General features: G+C 40.7%; 1 protein-coding gene across 1 annotated transcript; it reads right to left on the reverse strand.

Moving 5' to 3' along the window:
- Nucleotides 1–787: 787 nt before the first annotated feature.
- On the reverse strand, nucleotides 788–22,059 carry DPH3 (diphthamide biosynthesis 3). Its single transcript, XM_027872337.1, has 3 exons — nucleotides 21,851–22,059; nucleotides 6,830–6,904; nucleotides 788–5,552 (listed from the first exon to the last, which is right to left on the reverse strand). The coding sequence occupies exons 1-3, from the start codon at nucleotides 21,959–21,961 to the stop codon at nucleotides 5,487–5,489; spliced, it is 252 nt and encodes an 83-aa protein (XP_027728138.1). The 5' UTR covers nucleotides 21,962–22,059; the 3' UTR covers nucleotides 788–5,486.
- Nucleotides 22,060–22,339: the final 280 nt, after the last annotated feature.

Genomic DNA, 22,339 nt, shown 5'->3' on the forward strand with positions numbered 1-22,339 from the left:
CACAGGACTCAATTTTCTCCTTAATTTGGGACAGGCAGCAGTAAGTGTAAATTCCTGTCTCACATCTTGGATGGGTTTGCCCTGTGGGGAAAACAAAAGGCTCTATAATCAAAGCAAAATCACTATAGGCGATTTCCATCCTATACTATCACTAGAACAACTCGTTGGATGAAATAAGCATTTCAGGGCTGGAAGGGACCTGAGAGGCCATTTAGTTCTATCCCCTCATTTTAAAAATAAGGAAATCTTATCTTTAAGCCCAGAGAGATTAAGAAACAAGGACCCACATCACACTGCAGTGCCGGGACCTGAAAACAGGACCTTTCATTTGACTTAAAACACTCCTGAAAAAAGAAACAAAAACAAAAACAGTGAAATTGGTGCCCATTAATTGAAGAATGGTTGTGATAAACTATAAAGAAATATTACATGGCAAGAAATGAATATGCAGAATTCAGAGAAACACTGGAAGATTACAAATGACATGATAAGATAAGTAGGAGCAGAATCACAGATATATTTAAAACAATGGAACTGGAAAGAGTCCCCAGTAATTATAATGCCCCTTGCAAACAGACAGTTTTCTATCTTCCTCTCAGTAGCAGATGATTTCCCCAGATAGAAAGGAGGCTGTCTGCTTTGTCCAACAAGGTCCTCGTGTTGCTTATTTTTGCTTCACTCTTTTTCCTTTTTGTAAGAGATGGTTCAATAAAGGGGCAGGAAAAGGCATGTTCTAAAAAGGCATCCATAAAGTTTGGTTTTAAAGTCAATGAAAACAATCAAGCTGTTTTGCATTTAGACATACATACTTTTATTGCACAATACGGTCTTGGTATAATATTGGAGTTGAGACAGAGATAACAACTGCTTTACAGGTTAAGTCATAGTGAGCAAAGCACTGGCACCATGTAACTATATATACTAGGGACCGGACAGATCAATGGCCTAATGGAAGCTATTAAAGGGAGACAGTCATTGGTGGGTCTTACAATACATGACACTTAATATTTGAGCTGAATATCTTGAGTGTTGATGAAAAGGTTCAACTCTAAAAAGAAAAATGATACATAAGATACATTAAGCACTTCCATTCCATTCAAAAGAACATTCTGACACTCAATTAGATTCCATTTGAACATCCATGACTCAAATTCAAGTAGCACAAACAGAACTCAAGTCCAAACTCTCTCCCAATAGAGATTTGCCACTATTTTACAAATTAAAGTTAGCTTGGGCACTGCCCAGAGCCATACAACCTGTGTCAGAGACTTGAACCCAGATTGCCCATCTACAAAGCCAGCTTTTTGTCCACTATGCCATACCCTTAAATGCTACATAAATGCCAGTTATTATTATTGAGACTACCAATCCAATCTAATTAAAAAAAAAAACAAACAACATAGAACACTAAGTTCAGTTGCAAAAGCAGTATTTCCTGAAGAGTAGTGAAGACTACTCTTCTGAGCAGGGGCATGAAGGACAACAAAAACCCATGAGTTTATATGGTAATCAAAGAAATTAGACTAATGAGTAAATCTCCTTACAGAATATGCTCCTCAGTCTCACACCGATGATAACTCTATGGGCACTGGGACTGGTATCCTCATGTTGATCTAGTACTTTCAATTAAACACAATCATGTTAACTGAAATTACTTAAGGAATTTTTAAAAATTTAATTTCTCAAACTGAACCACTTTCAAAAAATAAGCTTAATTTGCCATGAAAGAGAACACAGATATTTGAGTTCAATTTGGTTCTGGGCAGCAAATGAATGTCATGCATCCTAAGTCTGGAGTCACAGAATCGTGGATTATTATGAGCTGGATGGGAGTTGAGAACTCATCTAAACTAACCCACTCATTTTATAGAAGAGGAATCTGAAGCTTAGATGGGTTCTAAGAGTTACCCAAATGTCACAGGGCTAAGTAGTAACGAAGCTCGAACTCAAATCCAGGTCTCTCAGTTGGATGGTGTACCGTGCCACACGCACCACTTCCCCAAATCCCTCTGTAGAAATATCAGTCCCAAGACCTGAAGTTCCCCACTCATTAGGCTAAAAAAGGTTAGAAAGAGCAGAGTACTCTGAACTTGTTTCAGAGATTCAAAATTTCTAAATCTACTTACATTTAGTTTTACAAAGATGCTCATATTGACACAGGTACAGAAGAATAAAACACATCAGTGACACTAATAAGAAAATGTTGTGAGGAAAATCCTTTGCAAACTATCAAGTGTTACACAATGTGAGTTATTATTGTTATTACAGTGCCTGTGAAATTAACTCCAAAGTTCCTGTCACTGAACTCTGACTGTACTGTTCTCAAACCAAGGTCAAACCCAACAGCCACTCAGAAATGACAACAATGGGGCTCTCCATAATTCAGACTCGGAATGCCATTTCCTCCTCTGCAGCCTCTGCTACGCCCACCAGGGTCTTGGGCCTGTGTCGTAGGGCCCATTAAACCATGACTGCTGTGATTCATTTCATAGTATTTTTGTGGTTTTTAATGACCTTTCTTCTAATATCTCTAAAGATGTTTAAGAATTTTGTAACTGCCAAGTGCCACCCTTCCTCTGGGGAATGTAGATGAATTGATATTGCCTGCTATAGAGTACATATGCATATACATATTTATAAATTCATAATTTAGGCCTTACCCCCCAACCCCCCTCATTAGGGTCTTTGTGTACTAAGAACTGCTTTTCCCCTCCCCTACAGAATATATAATAGCACAGATTTCCATTGTGTAAACCTGAGGGAAAAAGCTAAAAGTATGTCCATCAGAGGGCCTTTGATCCTAATTGCCCAAAGTTGTCCTTCTAGTAACTGCCAGGCAATTCAGGGACAGGTCTCCCAGGGAAAGACACAAGCCCATATTGTCTACTATTCTGTATGTACCTTGTTAATGCTTCTCACTTTTTGTTTTCACCTCTAAAACCAGTCAGAAAGGTCTCTCCAACTATAACTTGGCAGGAAATGTCCACCTCAGCCTAAATGACCCCATAGCATCTAGAATGGGCAAGACCCACCACATCCCCTCTGTTAGGGTGAGGCCATTCCAATCCCATGATTCTCATCCCTCTTGACCAACTGGAGTACCCAAAGATCCCACAGGAAAGAAGCAGAGGCAACAGATAACATCTTCCTCCCCGCCAATAACCATCCTGGGAATCATGGAAAGGAGGAAGCATCCCTGACACATGCCAGAGATGGAACATTTTTCTGTACAAAAAAAGGGAAAGCTGCAAAGCCATCTTTGGAGCTACCATACCATCACGCCAATCTAGACAGAGAACTGCCTTGCCTCACCCTGTCCCTAGCCCTAGTCAGGCTCCAGCCACCTTCTATACATCGCACCTGTACACTCCTCACTTCAGAATTTTTCCAGGTCCCACAATGAGCCACCCCCATCCAACTGAAGCACCAGGGAACACAACTTGGGCTGGCAGCAGCTTGGCTCGTGCTCAAGAGCCGCAAACACAATAAACAAGAAGGCTACTAGAAGGGAGTCAAAGAAGAAATCAACGGGCAAGAATTTCTCATTTTTAGGTGACTGGAAACCGGTTACACGTCAGAAACACAACCCTGAACTGGGACTTTTTCCCGTGGTGTAGACCCTCCAACACACTCAGCAGTCCTGCCAATGCTGTGGAGAGTCACTCATGGCACTCTAATTTATCACAAATTCAGTCACTGCTCACATTGTCCAAGCTTCTTCTCTTGCAGGATTCCTGGGCTCAAGCAGCTTCTTTCTCTTCTTCCTTTATACTCGCTACAAATTTCCGATTAGAGGTGCCTGTCGTTGACACAGTAACAGCAGAGGTAGCCAACATTTACAAAAACATCAACATTGATTGGACAATCCATTTCTGCAGCTCATTCTAGTCTGGGTCAGTGTGGATGCTCCTTTTGATCAAGCCATCTCTGGTGTTCAAGGCCGGCTTTGCTTTTGCATGAGACTGTGTCCCGTGCAGCAAGGGCGCGACTCACTGCATCAACGTCATTTCCACATTTCTACAACAGCTACATTCGTTGGCACTCTGTGTAACCAAGTGCTTCAGATACTCAACTTTTAGTTCATCATCCCTTGGTCTACTAAGTTCACGTATACCTTGCATACCTTGTAGGACTGGCAGGCAGAAAAGGAACGTGCACATGTTTTAATTTAAATATGGGTATGCACAGCACATCTAACAGCAACAAAATATCTACTTTGGCAAGCCACTTTTTCTAATTGCAGAAGTCAATACCAAAATAACTTTTTAGTCATCAATGCATGTTTGCTAACTTAGTATTCACAAGGAAGATGATTCACGCCTTTCATGAGCTGTGGATTTTCCAATTTTCCCACAAACGGCTCTAATTTCTCACTACTATCATCACAACAACAAAGACTGTCCACATGTCTTTTTTTGCCCCCTCCATAGCAAGCTTCCTCATTTAGGGCTACTAGGATCTGACTTGGTTGTCAATCACATAAATGACACCTGCCTCAAATGTGTCCTTACTAGTGCTGTCATCCAGAATGGGCCTCACTCACATTTTAAGGATGATCTTCAGCAATGGGTATGGTTAATGGAAATGCTTCACCTTTTTTACATGCAGTGGACACAATGTTGTAATGGTACCAAAATACACAAAGCCAACTTCCTTGGTGCAATCACACTGGCTTTTACTCTAGAAAATGATCAGACAGAGAGACACCATTGGCTCTGGTTTGGAATAATCAACTGGTTCACTTCCTGACTCAACAGGATTTGCGCCTTTCATTTTTTTCCCTTTGGCCACTACTTTATTTTTATCATCGAGCCCTAATGCTTGCCTTTTTATGCTCCTCTTGGTTTTGAGAAAGCATGACATGAGAATTCCAAGGTCTCTTGCAATTTCGCATTGAGTCTTGTTTCTAGTATCTAAGACACAGAAGACCTTTATCCTCTGAGGATAGAGGTCACTTATTTTCCTCTTCATATCCATTGTTTTTACTTAATGAAGGTAGGATATGACAGAAAACAAGATGACAACGCACACACCTAGAACTATTACAATTCAGCTACTGACAAGGTTTCTGCTGTTGAAGCCAATTAAATGAGCATCAGTGATGCTCTACTAATTATGGAGGTAGATGATACTTTGCAAAGAACAAGTATCAAAGTTAATAGGTTTTATGATATAAATGATTCTGATTTGAAATTCTTCTTCTTTTGAATTCTGGAAAATCAAAAATTTTGACTGAAATTAAGACTCAAGTTCAATTATAAAAATCTAGGTTTGTCCCCTCTCTCAATTCAGTTCTTTTCAATTTTCAAGATTAATGTGGCAATTGATGTAAAGAAGCTAAGCTTTGCAATACACTGCAAGCAAGCAAAAACAAAAAAAAAACAAAAATCCCCTCTTATTATTCAGAAGATCTCAGTTTCACATTTAATATCCACCTGGGCACATCCTTTGGTTATTTGGTATAAATTAGGTTTTCAAAGCTTTCTTCAGCATTTAACTAACTCTTTGCTGGTCGAAGGTACAGAGACTGTTTCCCCACACATAAATTGATCCTAAGAAAGAGAGACAATAGCATTAACCAATAAGTATTAAAACCAGTTTTTGTTCAATAATATTAAAGTTACATTTTTCAATACCAACAACGTAGGTTTTTAAAAATGTTTTCTACTCATTAATCACAATGTAGCACCCATTAAGATTTAAATCCACGTCTAAGAAGTCACCAGTTCCCAGACTTCAATACATATTTGATTTTAAAAGCTCTTTATTTAAAAAAAAAAAAAAAGGAAAAACTAAACATCTGCATCTTTTATTGCCAAATCACCACTCCTTAGATATGTGCATACGTCATGCAATAGAAGGTAAGCTCCCTGATGCAATAGAAGGTAAGCTCCCTGAGCCCAGAGACTTACGTTTTTGTCTTTGTACCACCAATACCCTGCTTGGCACACAGGAGATACTAATGCTTGGTGAAATGAATTTAACAGGTCCCTTTACTTACTTCTTATACATATTTTTACAATAAAAGCTGTAAATTATGGATAGTCATTTAAAATATCTACAGAATTAGAATATGTGTGCAACTTCTCCCCCAATTTCTTGAAGTTTGGTTAAAAATGGCTTAAATTTAATTTTATTTATAGTAAAGCCCCATTAGTTCAATATTCCAGTACGTCAATCTAGCCTGTCGTTAGACTAGCTATGGCGGAATCCAAACGTCACATTCTGATTCTGCAATTTGTAGCTATCCATTTTGCTTCAAACCCTAGCCCCTACCTTTTTTTTTCCCCTGCCTCTTTCCTGGTAATATTTTTAATGATAAAAAAGATTAATTACACACCAAATTTTTTTTTGTCAGAAATTGAACAAATGGGAAAGAAAATTAAAATAATCAATTTTTTGTTAACTGTTAACAGCTCTGGCTGGTTCATATTTTATTCTGACACCTAAACAAATGACCTTTATCACCTATGCGTTTCCATTAATCATGCGTATGTAACCATTAGAGCCCGGCCGGGCAGGGGACTGCCCAGAACTCTGTTTTTCTCCTAGCAGAATGGACGGATTCTGAACAGACCCGATCCCAGGCTAAGAGACAAGGGAGCTTTCGCTGGGCTCTGCCCAGGGTCCCCAGAGGAGGGGATCAAGTTCTCTGCTCCGCGTCCCCCAAGCTCAGTGCGACAACCATCGGAGCGCAGCAGATTTTACTACGAGCACCAGGAAAGAGCCCAAGTTTGCGGAGGCGGGACCTCCCTGAAAAGGGGCTTTTGCCCTCCCTGCCCCGGCTTCCCCCAGCCCCCACCCGGCCCCAGGAGGGAGAAGCACTTACTCGGTCATAGATCACCTTGATTACGAGGGAGCAGCTGGGACAGGTGGCCACCTCTTCCCCGTTCTCCAAATCTTCCTATGACAAAACCAAATAATAGTAACTTCCCTACTCCCGCGTAGAGTAGAGCTCAGCACGGCGGAGCAGAGCCGAGAGCAGCCTGGCGCCAAACCGCCCACCTCCGCACTGCGTCAAAGCTTCCCCAGCTTGCCCAAGCCGGCCCCTGCCGGCGCCTCTGCGCATGCGTGTCTGCCGCCGAGCCGCCGCCGCCAGGGCGGTTGCCATGGCACCCGCCGGGCGGGAGAAGGATCTGCAGCAGCAGCACCGCTCTGGCTGGGCATCAGCACCTCTGCGCTGGCTGCCCCAGGCCTCTCCTCCTGCCTCAGTCTCCACCAAGCTCCCTGAACCTACCCCGGGCCTGAGCCAGCCGTTTAACCCCTTAGCACCCGAGTGGACTCTCTAGCCTTGGGATTCTTAATCTGAATCCGTGAACTTTCTTTTTTAAAAATTGTATTTCAATATAATTGGCTTCCTTTGCAATCCTATATATTTTACTTTATACATTTAAAAGACATTCTGAGAAGGGGTCCAGACACTTGCCGTAGGGGTCTAAGATCCCACTGATACAGGCGATCAGTCAATAATCATTTATTAATGTGCCAGGCATTAGAATTTGAGCTGAATATACAAAGAAAGACAAAAAGACAGGCCCCCTGCTCACAAGAAGCTCATGTGCTAATAGGGGAGACAATATGCAAAAAAAAAAAAATGCACATACAAGATTTATACAATGAAGATAATTTCAGAGGGCAGAGAACTGGCCTCCAAGCAGAGGTGGGATTTGAGCTCTGGGATGAAGGGAAAAGGCATTTCAGGTATGGGAGGGCAGTGCAAAAACAAAGAGACAGGAGATGGGAGTGTCATGCGTCTAGTATGTGGAAGGCAGGAAAAAGACTGCAAAGGCAGGAAAGAGGCAGATTGTGAAGGGTTTTCAATGTTTGAGGTCTTTATATTTGATTCTGGAGGTAAAGGGGATCCAATAGAGTTTATGGAATATGCGTTAGGGGTCTGGGGGAAGAGACCTACCTATACATTAGGAAAATCACTTTGGCATCTAAGTGGAGGGTGAACTGACTGCAAGGTGGAGAGACATGAGGCAAAGAGTAATTAGAAGGCTACTGCAATGGTCCAGACAAGAGGTAATGAGAGCTTTAACTAGGGCAGTGGCTATGTATATGAAAGACGCTGTGAAGGTAGAAACAAGACATGCTAACAGATTGCACAGTATATCTATGGGGAAGTGAATTCGAGGGAGGAATCTAGGATGACACTGAGCTTGTAATGAAATTATAGGTGCAGGCCTGGTCCCAAACATATGTGTACACTTGTAAATGTGTGTGTGTGTGTGTGTGTATGTGTGTTCTGGGAAGTGACCCTGGGACCGCTACAAAGTTCCCAACAAGTGGGCATCTAGCTTCTGTTCCAAGACTGCTTAGAGGAGATGGGACATCCTAACAGCACCTCTCCAGGTGGCCCACTGAACTTCATGAGAGCTCTAAGCGTGAGGTTTTTCCTGACATCCAGTCTAAACTGGGCTCTTTGCAACATGGATCCGATCTCCAGAGCCAAACAAAAAAGGATTTCTCATCATGACAGCTCTGAAAACACTTGTCCCTGGTTATCCTGTCTCCCCTGTGGCCTCTCTGTACAACAGACCTTCATGGGACACAGATTCAAGTCACCCCCACTGTCCTGGCGACCCTCCTCCAGGGTCAGTTTATCAGCCTTCTTCTTGAACTGAGGTTCACAACTGAACACAGGACTCCAGGTGAGTTCTGATGCAGGCAAAGTACAGGCAAGTATCACACCAATCCTGACTCCTGGAAACTATGTCTCATTTAATGAAATCCAAGACCATAACTTTGGAGGCCTTCAAGGTCACTGAATCCACTCCACTCAGCCCCCATTTTGCAGATGAGGAAAATGACGCACAGAGGGCTAGCAAGTGCCTAATGCGAGATTTTAATCCAGGTCTTCCTGACTCCACATCCTGCGGCACCCTATCCACTATACCAGGCTGCTTTTCTGATTAAATTAGGATTTTGGGGGCTTGCCACATCACACTGCTGATTCATTTTGAGCTTGCAATACACTAAAATCCTCAGATCTTTTTAAAAACTGCTATCTAATCATGACTCCTCCATTGCACTGGTGTAAGACATACCATACTACATTTCACTGTTCTGGGTAACAGCTTTCTGGGGGGAGGTTTTTATCCCTACTGGGTTTCATCTTCTTTAGCCCCAATGTTTTTGAAATCTGAGCTGTGTGACTGAGTCAACAAACCTTTAACTGCTGCAATACTTTCCATAACATCTAGTCTCTGAAGTTTCTACAACCTTAGTATGGATAGAAGGCTATCATTTTGCTTTTTTAGGATTCTGTAGCAAGTTCTGTCCTAAGAGGAGTGTAAATGAATCAATGATTTGCTATGGTACATATCTGCACACACATTTATACGACATTAATAAATAGGGCCTTGTCAGGCTCATTGTGTATTGGAAGTTTATTCTCCCTGCCATAAGGAACCTAAGTTAAGATTTCACAATTAGTGGGGGGAGGGGGGAGACAGGGGGGAAAGGGATGAGGACTACCCATCAACACCTCTATGAGGCCTCTGATTCCTTATATGAGAGAACGCCATTCTCCTGGTACTTTCCAGACAATTGGCAGCTATCCTATAAGTATTAAGTGTCCCTTACTTTTTGCTTCTACCCCTAAGTCCAGTTCCAATGGGCACCACTCAACCCACAAACTTTAGAGATAAAGCGTCCATCCATCAGGGCCGAGACGTCTCATCTCATCATCAGTCTACCTTGAGTACGTCAGGAAACATTTGCCTGCCACACTCTAACCCCCAAGTAGATACTGTGCTTATATGTCCCAAAGGGTAGACCTAGAAGCAGGTGCTCCATTCTCCCCAATCACTATTCTAAAATGCTCCCTAAAGGAAGGGGCATGCTTAGCACACATGAAAGACGGAAAGCCGAGAAACCATTTTTGCAGCTGCCACACCAGCCCCACATGGGTACCTGTCATTTCGTCATCTCATTCTAGACTCCTATATGGAGATCTGTAGGAGTACGGGTCTATAGCCAGCTGTGGAGTACCCTTTGATAAGGAAGTGTAAGTCTTGTGTAGGCATCCTCTTCTTCCTTCTGAGAACCGACACAAGGCTACCACACTCATTTGGGGAGCCACGAGATGGCAAATGAAGACACTTGAAAGGGCTGAAGAAACTGATTGAGTCTCCTCTTTCTAAGAACTCCTGCTTTGGCTTCAGGAGCCCTCATTCCAATCTCAGCAGTGAGAAGTGCCACTAAGAGTGGCATGGGTGGGGGGGACAGAGCAAAAGAGCAAGGCCTAGGCTGGAGCCAGGAATTGTTTTCTCTTCCTTGACTTCTGGTAGTTAATTTTATACTTTTGTCCTTAATGCAAACTTGGTTTGAATGTTATCTTTAAAGATGAGGATGAGCAGGGATGCCTGGGGGGGTATAACACATAACACAAATAAGTAAACTTGGTGGTTCTGTTGAAACATTGAAAAGAAAGACCAACCATTAGCTAACTTATTCTCCCCAAAAAGAGAGGAAAACCAAACTGTCAACCTAAAAAATGAAAAAAGAAAATTCACAACAAATGAAGAAGAGAATTAGAAACTATTTTGCTCAACTATGTAACAATAACAACTATCATTTATATAGCATTTTACAAATATTATCTCATTTGAGCTTCACAACAATCCTGGGAAGTTGGGCCTATATTTATACTCATTTTACAGAAGAGGAAACTGAGGCACAATGAGGACCACACAGCTAGTAAGTACTTGATGCAGAATTTGAACTCAGGTCCTGCTGATTCCAGGTCCAGAGGTCCAGGGCACCTCTTAGCTGCTAACAAAATTGATAAATAGATGGTATTTGCAAAAATACAAAATACCCAGATACACAGAACACCAAATAAGAGAATTTAAATAAGAAATGCCGTTCCATTCTCCCAGGACTTTAGCCTCCCTCCCCAGAGATTCACTAAATTCATCTCTACCAACCAATTACAATTCTGGTAGCTGCTATCTACAGCCCTCTAGGGTTCCTTCCTTCTTTTCCTCAATGAATTCAGTGCCTGGCTCACAGTCCTCTCCTACTCAACTCCTGTTTTCATACTAGAGGAATTCAACACACATACTGATATTCCCTCCTAAAACATTCAAATCTCACAGTTCCTCAACTTGCTCATTTCACAGTACCCACGCCTCCATTTTACCTTAGCCCTATAAAAGAGGGTCATAAGCCTTGATTTTGCCACCACTCACAAACACAACACTTCCATAGTCACAAACTCTGAAATGCTTTTATCTGATGGATCAAAATCTGCTGTCATTCCACCTCTCCCTCTGCCTTGCAACCCCAAACCCTGTTCTTCAACGCTACGACCTCCAATCTCTCGATCCCTACTTAGTTCTTTCTCAGGTCATTATTCCTGACCTGGGGGCGGGGCATAGCTAAGTGGCACAATGGTTAGAACACTGGGCTTGGAATTAGGAAGACTCATCTTCATGAGTTCAAATCCAGTCTCAGACACTTACTAGATGAGTGACCCTGGGCAAGTCACTTCACCCTGTTGGCCTCAGTTTCCTCATATGTAAAATGAGCTGGAGAAGGAAATGGCAAACCCTGAAAGGAAGTAGGAAGAAAGGAAGATGAAAAAGGGAGCATGGGACTGATAGAAGAGAGGACAGATTGGGGAAGGTGGTGGTCAGAAGCAAAACACTGGAGGAACAGGGTGAAAGGGCAGAGAGAGAGACAGAGAGAGAGAAACAGGGGGAAAAATAGGATGGAGGTAAACACACAGTGGTCATAACCGTGAATGTGAACGGGATGAACTCACCCATAAAACAGAGGCGGATAGCAGAATGGATTAAAAACCAGAATTCTATGATATATTGTTTACAAGGAACACTGCAGCAGAATCTACTGTGCTTCAGCTGAAGTAAAAAAAAAATCAGGGGCAGCAATCATGATCTCAGACAAAGCAAAAGCAAAAATGGGTCTAATTAAAAGAGATAAGGTATCATAGACAACGAAGTCATATCAACACTAAACATACATACCAAATGGTATAGCATCCAAATTTTTAAAGAAGTTAAATGAGCTACAGGAGGAAATAGGCAGCAAAACTATACAAGCGGGGAACCCCAACTTTCCCCTCTCAGAACGGGATAAATCTAATCATAAAATAAGAAAGAAATCTAACCATAAACTAAAATAAAGAGGTAAACAGAATTTTAGAAAAGTTAGATATGATAGACCTCTGGAGAAAACTGAATGGGAATAGAAAGGAATTTACCCTTTTCTCAGTGGTGCATGGCACTTACACAAAAATTTACTATGTATTGGGGCATAAAAACCTCATAATCAAATTCAGAAAGGCAGAAATATTAAATGGATCCTTTCAGATCATAATGCAATAAAAATTACATTTAATAAATAGTCATGAAAAGACAGAGTAAAATTAATTGGAAACTAAATAACCTAATCCTAAAGAATAAATGGGTCAAAGAACAAATCATAGAAACAATAGTTTCATTAAAGACAATGACAACAATCCAAAATTTATGGCATCCAACCAAAGCAGTGCCTTAGGGGAAGATTTATATCTCTAAACTCTTACATCGATAAAACAGATAAAGAACAAATCAATGAATTAGGCCCACAATTAAAAAAAACTAGAAAAAGAACAAATTAAAAATTCCCCAATTAAACACCATATTAGAAATCCTGAAAATCAAAGGAGAGATTAATATAAAACTGAAAGGAAGAAAACCACTGAACTAGTAAACAAAACAAGAAACTGGTTTTTATGAAAAAACCAATAAAATAGATAAACCATTGGTTAATTTGATTTAAAAAAAGAAAACGAAATTACCAGTACCAAAAATGAAAAGGGTAAATTCACCACCAATGAAGATAAAATAAAAGCCAATATCAGGAGCTATTTTGCCCAATTATATGCCAATAAATTTGAGAATCTAAGTGAAATGGATGAATATTTACAAAAATATAAATTGCCTAGATTAGCAGAAGAGCAAATAGAATACTTAAATAACTCCATCTTAGAAAAAAATGGAACAAGCTATCAATGAACTTCCTAAGAAAAAAACCCCAGAGCCAGATGGATTCACAAGTGAATTCTACCAAAAATTAAAGAACAATTAATTCCAATACTACACAATTTGAAAAAAATAGGTGGAGTCCTACTATATTCCTTTTATGACACAAATAAGGTGCTGATACCTAAACCAGGAAAATCCAAAACAGAGAAAGAAAATCACGTATCTATTTCTCTAATGATATTGATGCAAAAATTTTAAATAAAACACCAGCAAGGAGATTACAACAATATATGACAAGGATCTTACACTATGACCAGGTGGGATTTAGACCAGGAATGCAAGGTTCAATAAAAGGAAAACTATCACCATAACTGATTACATCAATAACAAAACCAACAAAAACCATGATTAATCATGCAGATGCAGAAAAAGCTTTTGACAAAATACAGCACCCATTCCTATTAAAAACACTAGAGAGCACAGGAATAAATAGAGCTTTCCTTAAAATGAAAACAGTATCTATCTAAAACCAACAGCAAGCATCATCTGTAATGGGGATAAGTTAGAAGCCTTCCCAATAAGATCAGAAGCGAAGCAAGGATCTCCATTATCACCACTATTATTCAATATAGTCCTGGAAATATTAGCTATAGCAATAAAAGAAGAAAAAGAAACCGCAGGAATTAAAATAGGCAATGAGGAAACAAAACTACCACTTTTTGCAGATGATATAATGGCATACATAGAAAATATAAGAGAATTAATTAAAACTAGCTGAAATAATTAACAACTTTAGCAAAGTTGCAGTATATAAAATAAATGTACATAAATCATCAGTATTTCTATATATTACCAACAAAGTCTAGCAGCAAGAGATAGAAAGAGAAATTCTTTTTAAAATAACTGTAGACAATATTTGACAGTCTACTTGCCAAGACAAACCCAGGAATTATATGAACACAATTACAAAATACTTTTCACACAAATAAAGTCAGATTCAAACAACTGGAAAAATTGCTTATGGGAAGGCTGAAACAATATAATAAAAATGACAATTCTATCTAAATTAATTTACCTACTCAGTACCATACCAAACTAACAAAAAATTATTTTATAGAACTATAAAAAATGACAAAATTCATCTGGTAGAACAAAAGGTCAGGAATATTATGGGAATTAATGGGGAAAAAAAAAAGTGAAGGAAGGTGGCCTAGTCAGATCTCAAACTGTATTATAAAGTGGTAATCACCAAAACTATCAAGTATTGGCTAAGAAATAGAGTAATAGGGGCAGCTAGGTGGTGCAGTGGATAGACCTCCGGCTTTGGAGTAAGGAGGACCTCAGTTCAAATCCAGCCTCGAACACTTGACACTTACTAGCTGTGTGACCTTGGGAAAGTCACTTAACCCTGACTGCCTCATCAAAAAAAAGCAAAGAAAAAAGAAAAAAAAGAGTAACATCAGTGGAATAGATTGGGTACATGAGACACAGAAGAGTAAATGACCATAGCAGTCTAATGTTTGATAAATCCAAAGACCCCAGCTTTTGGGACAAGAACTCACTATGTGACAAAAACTGCCAGAAAAACTGGAAAACAATATGCAGAAACTAGGTATAGATCAACATATTATACCATATACCAAGATAAGGTCAAAATGGTATACAGTTTAAAGCAAATTAGGAGAGCAATGAATATTTTACCTGTCAAATCTATGGAGAAGGGAAGAATTTATGACCAAAGAAGAGATAGAGAGCATTATGAATTATAAAATGGATAATTCTGATTATATTGAATACAAGTCATTCTCCAATTGATAAATGGTCAAAGGATATGAACTGGCAGTTTTCTGATGAAGAAATTAAAGCTACCTAGTCTTATGGAAAAATGCTCTAAATCACTATTGATTAGAGAAATGCAAATTAAAACAATTCCGAGGTGCCACCTCACACCTATCAGATTGGCTAATATAACAGAAAAAGAAAATGATAAACGTTGCAGGGGACATGGGAAAACTGGGATGCAAATGCATTGTTGGTGAAGTTGTAAAGTGATCTAACCATTCTGGAGAGCTATTTGGAACTATACCCAAAGGGCAATCAAATTGTGCATACCCTTTGATCCCCCAACACCACTACTATGTCTGTATATCAAAAGATATGAAAAAAGGGAAAAGGACCTCTCTGTAAAATATATATATTTATAGCAGTTATTTTTGTGGTGGCTAAGAATTGGAAATTGAGTGGATGCCCATCAATTGGGGAATGGCTGAATAAGTTGTGGTATATGATTGTAATGGAATACTATTGTGCTATAAGAAATGATGAGCAGGATGCTCTCAAAAAAGCCTGGAAAGACTTACATGAACTGATACAAAGTGAAGTGAGCAGAACCAGGAAAACACTGTACACAGTAACAGCGATATCGTACGACAATGAACTATGAATGCCTTGGCTCTTCTAAGCAATATAATGATCCAAGACAATTTCAAAGGACTTATGATGAAAAATGCTATTCATATCCAAAGAAAGAACTGATGGAGTCTGAATGCAGACTGAAGCATACTACTTTTCCCTTTCTTTATTTTTTTCATGTTTTTTTTCTTTCCTTCTGGTCTCTGTCTTCTTCCACAACATGACTAATACAGAAATATGTTTTGCATGATTGCACATGTATAAATTATCAAACTGCTTCCTGTCTCAGGGAAGGAGGAGGTGAGGGAGGGAGAAAATTTGGAACTCAAAAAAAATTTTTTAAATCAATGTTAAAAATTTGTTTTTATGTGTAATTGGGAAAAATATTATTTAAAAAAAAAAGAGGAAATGCCATCTAGGTATATCCACTTCCTTTCCTCCCATTCTTTTTTTTTCCTTTCCTCCCATTCTTAAAAAAAAGTTAATGACATATTTTGTTATTATATTATCATAGTTTTCCCTAGTATCCCTCCTCCTCTACCACAGAAAGCAATCCCATGTAACAAATAGTATTCAAAAAAGAGAAAGAAAAAAAGAGAGAATGAGTTGGTTCAATATTAGGAAACTACAAATAGATCATATTAAAAATAAAAATCACATAATAATATCAACTGAATCAGAAAATGCTAATGACAAAACACAACACCTATTTCTGTTAACAAAAATATATAATATGTAGGGGTGTGTGTGTGTGTGTGTGTGTGTGTGTGTGTGTGTGTGTGTGTGAATTTGAAAAGAGTCAACGGACCTTTCCTCAACATGGTAAATGCTATCTATCTAAAACCAAGATTATATATAATGTAGAAATGCTAGAGGTTATTTCCAGTAAGATTGGAGTTCAAGCATGTCCAGCATTACCCCTATTATTTGATGTATTAATTCTTAGAAATCAAACAACAGCGGCAGCTAGGTGGCACCACAAATAGAGGGCTGCACCTGAGGGAAGAAGATTGAATCTGCTCTTAGATAATCAATGACTATTTGACCATGAGCCAAGTTACTTCCCCTTCCTATGGCTGAGTCAGCTAATCTGTACAAAAGTATTTGGAATAGATGGAATAAATGACCTCTAAGTTTCCTCCAAACTCTCAGTCTATAAGGGAATTAGCGCCCAAAGAAAAAATAAAATGATCACTTTTTGTACATGATGTGATTGTTGAGATTCAACTAAAAATTGAAAGGATATTTTCAGCAAAGTAAGAGGATATCTAACACAAATCCAGACTTTCTATGTATTACCAATGTGTAGTAAGAAGCGAAAGAAAAATTCCATTCAAAATAACTTCAGAATGTACAAAATATTTGGGCATCCACCACACATAGGAGTTATAGCAATATAACTACAAAACTCTATCAAAACAAAGACAGATCATAGATGTTAACTGCTCATGGTTGTGCACGGCCACGATAATAAAAACAATACTGTCTAAATCGATTTGCATAGTCAGTGCCACACTAAACTCCTAAAGTATTACTTTAAAGAGCTAGAAAGAAAATTTATCAGGAGCAACCAAAGATCAGAATCTCAATGTAAAATAGGGGGAAAGAAGGGTGGCTAATAGCACTAGATCCCAAACTATACTACAAAGCAGTAATCATTAAAACTATTTGGTATTGGTCAAAAACTATAAAATTGAGTAGTGGAACAGAGAGGTCCACAAGATTCAGAAGCAAATGAACATAGTAGCACAGTGTTCAATAAGCCAAGGACATCAACTATTCTCTAGAATAAGGATTCATTGTTAAACAGCCGGGAAATCTAGAAAGCAGTCTGTCTTGAAAAAATTCAGTTTAGACCACCACCTCACACTTTATATCACAGTATGCTCCTAAATACATGGATATACGACCTAACCTAGACATAAAAGGTCATATTATAAGCAAATTAGGAACAAGGAAGCTGTGGGAAGGCAGGCACACTAATGCACTATTGGCAAAACTGTCAATTGATCCAACCATTGTGGAAAACAACTTGGAACAATACCTCAATACTGTAAATAACTTTCAACCCAGCACTACCATTATGTGACAGAGGGAAAGAACTCATGGACCCGAAAATATTTCTAGCAACATGTTTTGTCGCAGCAAAGAACTAAAAAAAAGCAAGCCTCCATCAACTGGGAAATGGCTCAACAAATGACAGTATACGAATAGAATGGAATATTATTGCCCTAACTTCCCAATTCCTCGAGTCTATGTAATTTCCATGACCTGCATTGTACTCCACCTCAGCTAGACACAGAGATGGTCATTCCCTTGATCCAGCCATCACCTAACCTGCCATTTCCACGTTCACAAACTCTGAAATTCTTTCATCTGATCCTAATCTTTTATTATTTCATCTTTTCCCTCCAGGCTACCACTCCTGCACTGGTAACGACTCTCTCCTTTTCCTACCTGAAACCCTCGGTGAAACAACTTTCCCCTGTCCTCTACTCTCCAGTCCCTTTCCCCTTTTTCTCCTGTCACTGATCATGCTTTGCCAAATCATGCTTAGATCACTCCCATCATCTCCTCCTATTCACGTGCTGCTGAACAGAGCTGGAGGAAATAATGAAAACATGCTGACCGGATCAACTCCAAATGGACGATCCCTCCTCTTAAATGGCTCCTCAAGGCAGTAATTCTACTCCTCACTAATGTATTCATAATCCCACTTCTCCACAGAAGCCATTCCAGACCTTCTGAGCATCCCTCAAGCCTCTCAAGGCACCTTCTCAGCTTAATATGTAGAGAAAGAACTGAGGCCATTTGCCAAAAGCTCCCCCTTCTCATCTCACAACGCTCAGACTTCTTCCCTCTCTATCTCCTCCTTCCCTCCAGTCTCAGATGAAGAAACAAGCCTTCTCCTTGTTAAGGCCAACTCCATCTAGATACACTCAGAATTCCATTGCTCCCGTCTTTTTTCAGAAGACTGCCCCCACTATCATACCTACTGTCCCTCTTGTATCTAATCTCTCCCTATTTACAAATTCCTTCCACACCTCTCTCATCATTACCATTCTTGCCTAGCTCATGTCCTATGGATCTCTCCTCCCTTCCTCCTGAAGAAAGCCATTTAGATTTGGTGCCTCTACTTCCTTTCCTGTCACTCTTTTCTACAACCTGGCTCCCCACCTCATCATTCAACCCAGATGGCCTTCTCTAATGTAACCAGTTATCTGTTAATCGCCCAGTTTCATGGCCTTTTGTCAGTCTTCATCCTCCTTGAACTCTCTGCTGCCCTTGGTACGGGTGATCACACTCTTTTCTCTCTCTTTCTTTCTTTTCTCCTCATAACATTACTCTCTCCTGGTTCTCCTATCTGTCTTCTCAGTCTCTTCTGCGAGATCCTCATCTAGGTCCTACCCACTAACTACGGGTGTCCCCCACATCTCAGTCCTGGGCCCTTCTCTCTTCTCTCCTTTACTTGATAATCTCATCAGCTTCCATGAATTCAATTATCATCTCCAAGCAGATGATTCTGGCTCAGGTCTCTCTCCTCAGCTCCTGTCATGCATCCCCAAGTAGTTGTCAGTTATCTTGATGTGGATGTCCAGTAGGCATCTCCAATCTGACATATCCAAAACAGAACTCATCTTTACCCCCAAACCTTCCCCTCTTCCAAACTTCCTTATTACTGTTGAGCACACCACCATCTTCCCTGTTACCCAGGCTGGCAATCCTAGATTCCTTATTCTCACTTAATCCACATGTCTAATCTGTTGCCTATTTTTACTGTTTCTACCTTCACAACAATTCTTGTATATTATCCCTTCTCTCCACTCACAAAATTACCACCTCACCACCTCCTGGTCAGACTTCTCACTGGTCTCCCCATCTCAACTCTCTTCCCACTCCAATCTATTCACCGTTCAGGTATCAAAGTGTTTTTTTTTTCCTGAAGTGTAGGTTTGACAATATCACCCCCCCCCAACCCAAAACACTTAACAAAGTGCTCCCCATTACCTCCAGGATAAAATATAAAATACTCTCTTTGGCATTTAAAGGCCTTTCATTCCAGTCCCTTTCTACCTTTCCTAACTCCTTACATCTACCTCCTCCACCAAACCTACAGTCCAGCTTCCTAGCCTACTTGCTCCCGGCCCATGACACATTCTTCCCATGTATTATCTCAATACCTTTGCATGGGCTATCCCCCATGCCTAAATGCTCTCCTCCCACCTCCCTCTGTCTCAGGGATGCTCTCAACAGTCAGTTCAAATCCTTCCTGTTGCCCTTCCTTTCCTGGCCACCACTGCCCCCCAGTCAGGCCAGGCCAGCCCCACTGCAAGTACTTTCCCTTGGAAATTCCTTTCCACTTACATACAGTTAGCATTTCTACAGCAAATTAAGGTTTGCAAAAGGCGCTTTACAAATTTTATCTCAAGGGCAGGTAGGTGACACAGTGGATAGAGCACTGGCCCTGGAGTCAAGAGGACCTGAGTTCAAATCTGGCCTCAGACACATAACACTAACTGTGTGACCCTGGGCAAGTCACTTAACCCCGGTTGCTTCATATTAAAAAAAATTTTTTTTATCTCATTTGATCTTAAAAGCAAAACTGATTATATAGTAAGCACTAAATAAATGTTTGTTGATGCCCATTATGAATGACTTTCTTATTGGGATGTAAAAACCGATGGAAAGGCTAGATTCAAAGAAACCTGAGGAGAACTGCAGGAACTGGTATTGAACAACAGTGTCAATTTATGCAATGACTACAATACATAAAGGAAAACACCTTTCAAAGATTTAAGAGCTCTCTGATCAATACGATGACTGGACACAATTTCACAAGAGTAATTACAAAGCATTGCTTCTACCTCTTGGCAGAGTTGATGCAAAATGCGACCTCCCTTTCCAGATATTATCAAAATATAAATGTGTTTTACTTTGGTATACTTATTTGTTACAGGGGAGGGGTTTCTGGGGGGCAGATTATGTTGAATTAGGAAAAAAGCATTTATCGAGTACTTATTAATTGAAAGGCACTGTGCTAAGCACAACAGATATAAATGCCAGTCCCTTGGCATTTATGGACAGTCCCTTGACCTTAAAATGAGAAGACAAGCCTTACTGGGGAATTGACAACTCCCAGGGATGTTCAGTGAGCAAATACAGCAATTGACTGACCTGCCCTTTCCAGAAGCAATGGTAAAGTTGGTTTGATTAGTGTTCCCAGAGGTAGAAATGGGAAGGAGGTACATGCCTAGCATGTCAGAAAAATGATTAAGGTTAATGATCATGGTTGAGTTTGGGGTCAGCCAGGTACGTTCTGAAGGGAGCTAAGGATTCTAAGACACAGAGATGAAGAGGGAGAATATTTCAAGACTAGGGCCAGTCTGTGTAAGAGGTAGGGAGGTGGGAGACTGCATGTCAGACACAAAGAAATTAGGAAGCCAAACTGACTGGATTAGAGAGAATGTAAGGGGAGTATAAGGAAATAAGGATTATGGAGGGTAAAGATGAGGAAGAGGTGTAGTTAGTGACAGAGATGCAGAAAAAAAGAAAAGCACTGTTCATGAAACATTTAAAAAAATACAAAGATACAAAATACAAAGGAGAGGAGGGGGAAGTTCAGAATAAACACAGACAGGCAGGGCAGTGTTGATCCTACTTGCTAAATGGAATACAAAAAAGAAAAACAAGTTCTGAAAAACAGAGATTCACAGTTTCATATAAAACTCTCTTTTCCTGGTCTCTGTATGCGAAAAGTTCAGCTTTGTTGATATTTGTCACGTTCACGATAAAAAGAAAATTTGAAAAACAACAAAAATGTAACTTCAAGGCGAGAGTGATTCTAACTAAAGAAGATGGGGGATGACGGGGGGGGGGGGGGGGGGGGGGAGGAATAAATTCACCTTTTCATAGAGAAGGACCAGGAAATCATCGGATTAGACTGAATGTTCCCCAAAGAACTTTGTGGCTCTGAGTTTTAGGGTGAGATCTTTCTGGTTGAAAAGAGATTTTAAACACACGATGTCACCTCTTCAGAGGCCACAAAACACTGCCTGTGCATCCTACAAACCACTACCTGGCCACTTTCTCCAAGGTGAGTTAGATTATGGTTGCGGGCGGGCCAAGGGGCAAATAGCAAGAGAGCCCAGCTCGTGGTCATCTTCCGGTCAGCACAAGCACAAACGTGGGGGAAGAAAGACTTCCAAGACAGATGTCTTGGAAGAGTTCAATGGAAGACCCCTGGAGAGCCTCAAACTTCTAGGGACACCCCCCCCCCATTAGCTCTCGGAGGTGTAGAAACCTCAGACTTACAGATTCAGTCTGACCGACTCCGTGATTTAACAGATGAGTAATTGGGGCCCAAAGTCCGACGAGGACACAGACAGGAATCGATAGGGATGGGAAGGATTTGCACCCAGGCCCTGGGGCGCGGGCGTTACCTTGGTGATGACGAAGTTATCCCCGCAAGGACAGGGGTAGAAATACGTCTCCGTTTCCTCTTCGTATTCGAAGTCTTCGATCTCCACCTCGTCGTGAAACACCGACATCATCAGCACAGCAACTAGCCGGCTCAGGTCACCGGCCAGCCCAGCATTCAGTACCCCACGCCAGCGACCTTGATTTCCGGCCGCCCCAGCCCCGCACGAAGCCTGGGGCGCACGCGCAGACGCGCTTCCGCCCGGCAGCCAATGGGCGCGGCGAGAGGCCCGGAAATGAGTGTCGGCATCTGGGCGGAGGTCACCATGGAGACTGTTTAGGATTGAGGAGGAAACACGAGGTAGGAAGTCCCGCCCAGATTCCGGGGAATCCAGCCATTCGCTTGCTGCAACATGCTCCGCCCTTCGGAGCCAATAGGATTCCGGCGTCCGTAGCGTAGTCCCCGCGCAGCGCACGTGCTGGAGGACTTCCGTTGGCTTTTACCCGCCCAG

This window comes from Vombatus ursinus, unplaced genomic scaffold, assembly GCF_900497805.2.
Source record: "Vombatus ursinus unplaced genomic scaffold, bare-nosed wombat genome assembly UNPS02014799.1, whole genome shotgun sequence".
Lineage (NCBI taxonomy): Eukaryota > Metazoa > Chordata > Mammalia > Diprotodontia > Vombatidae > Vombatus > Vombatus ursinus.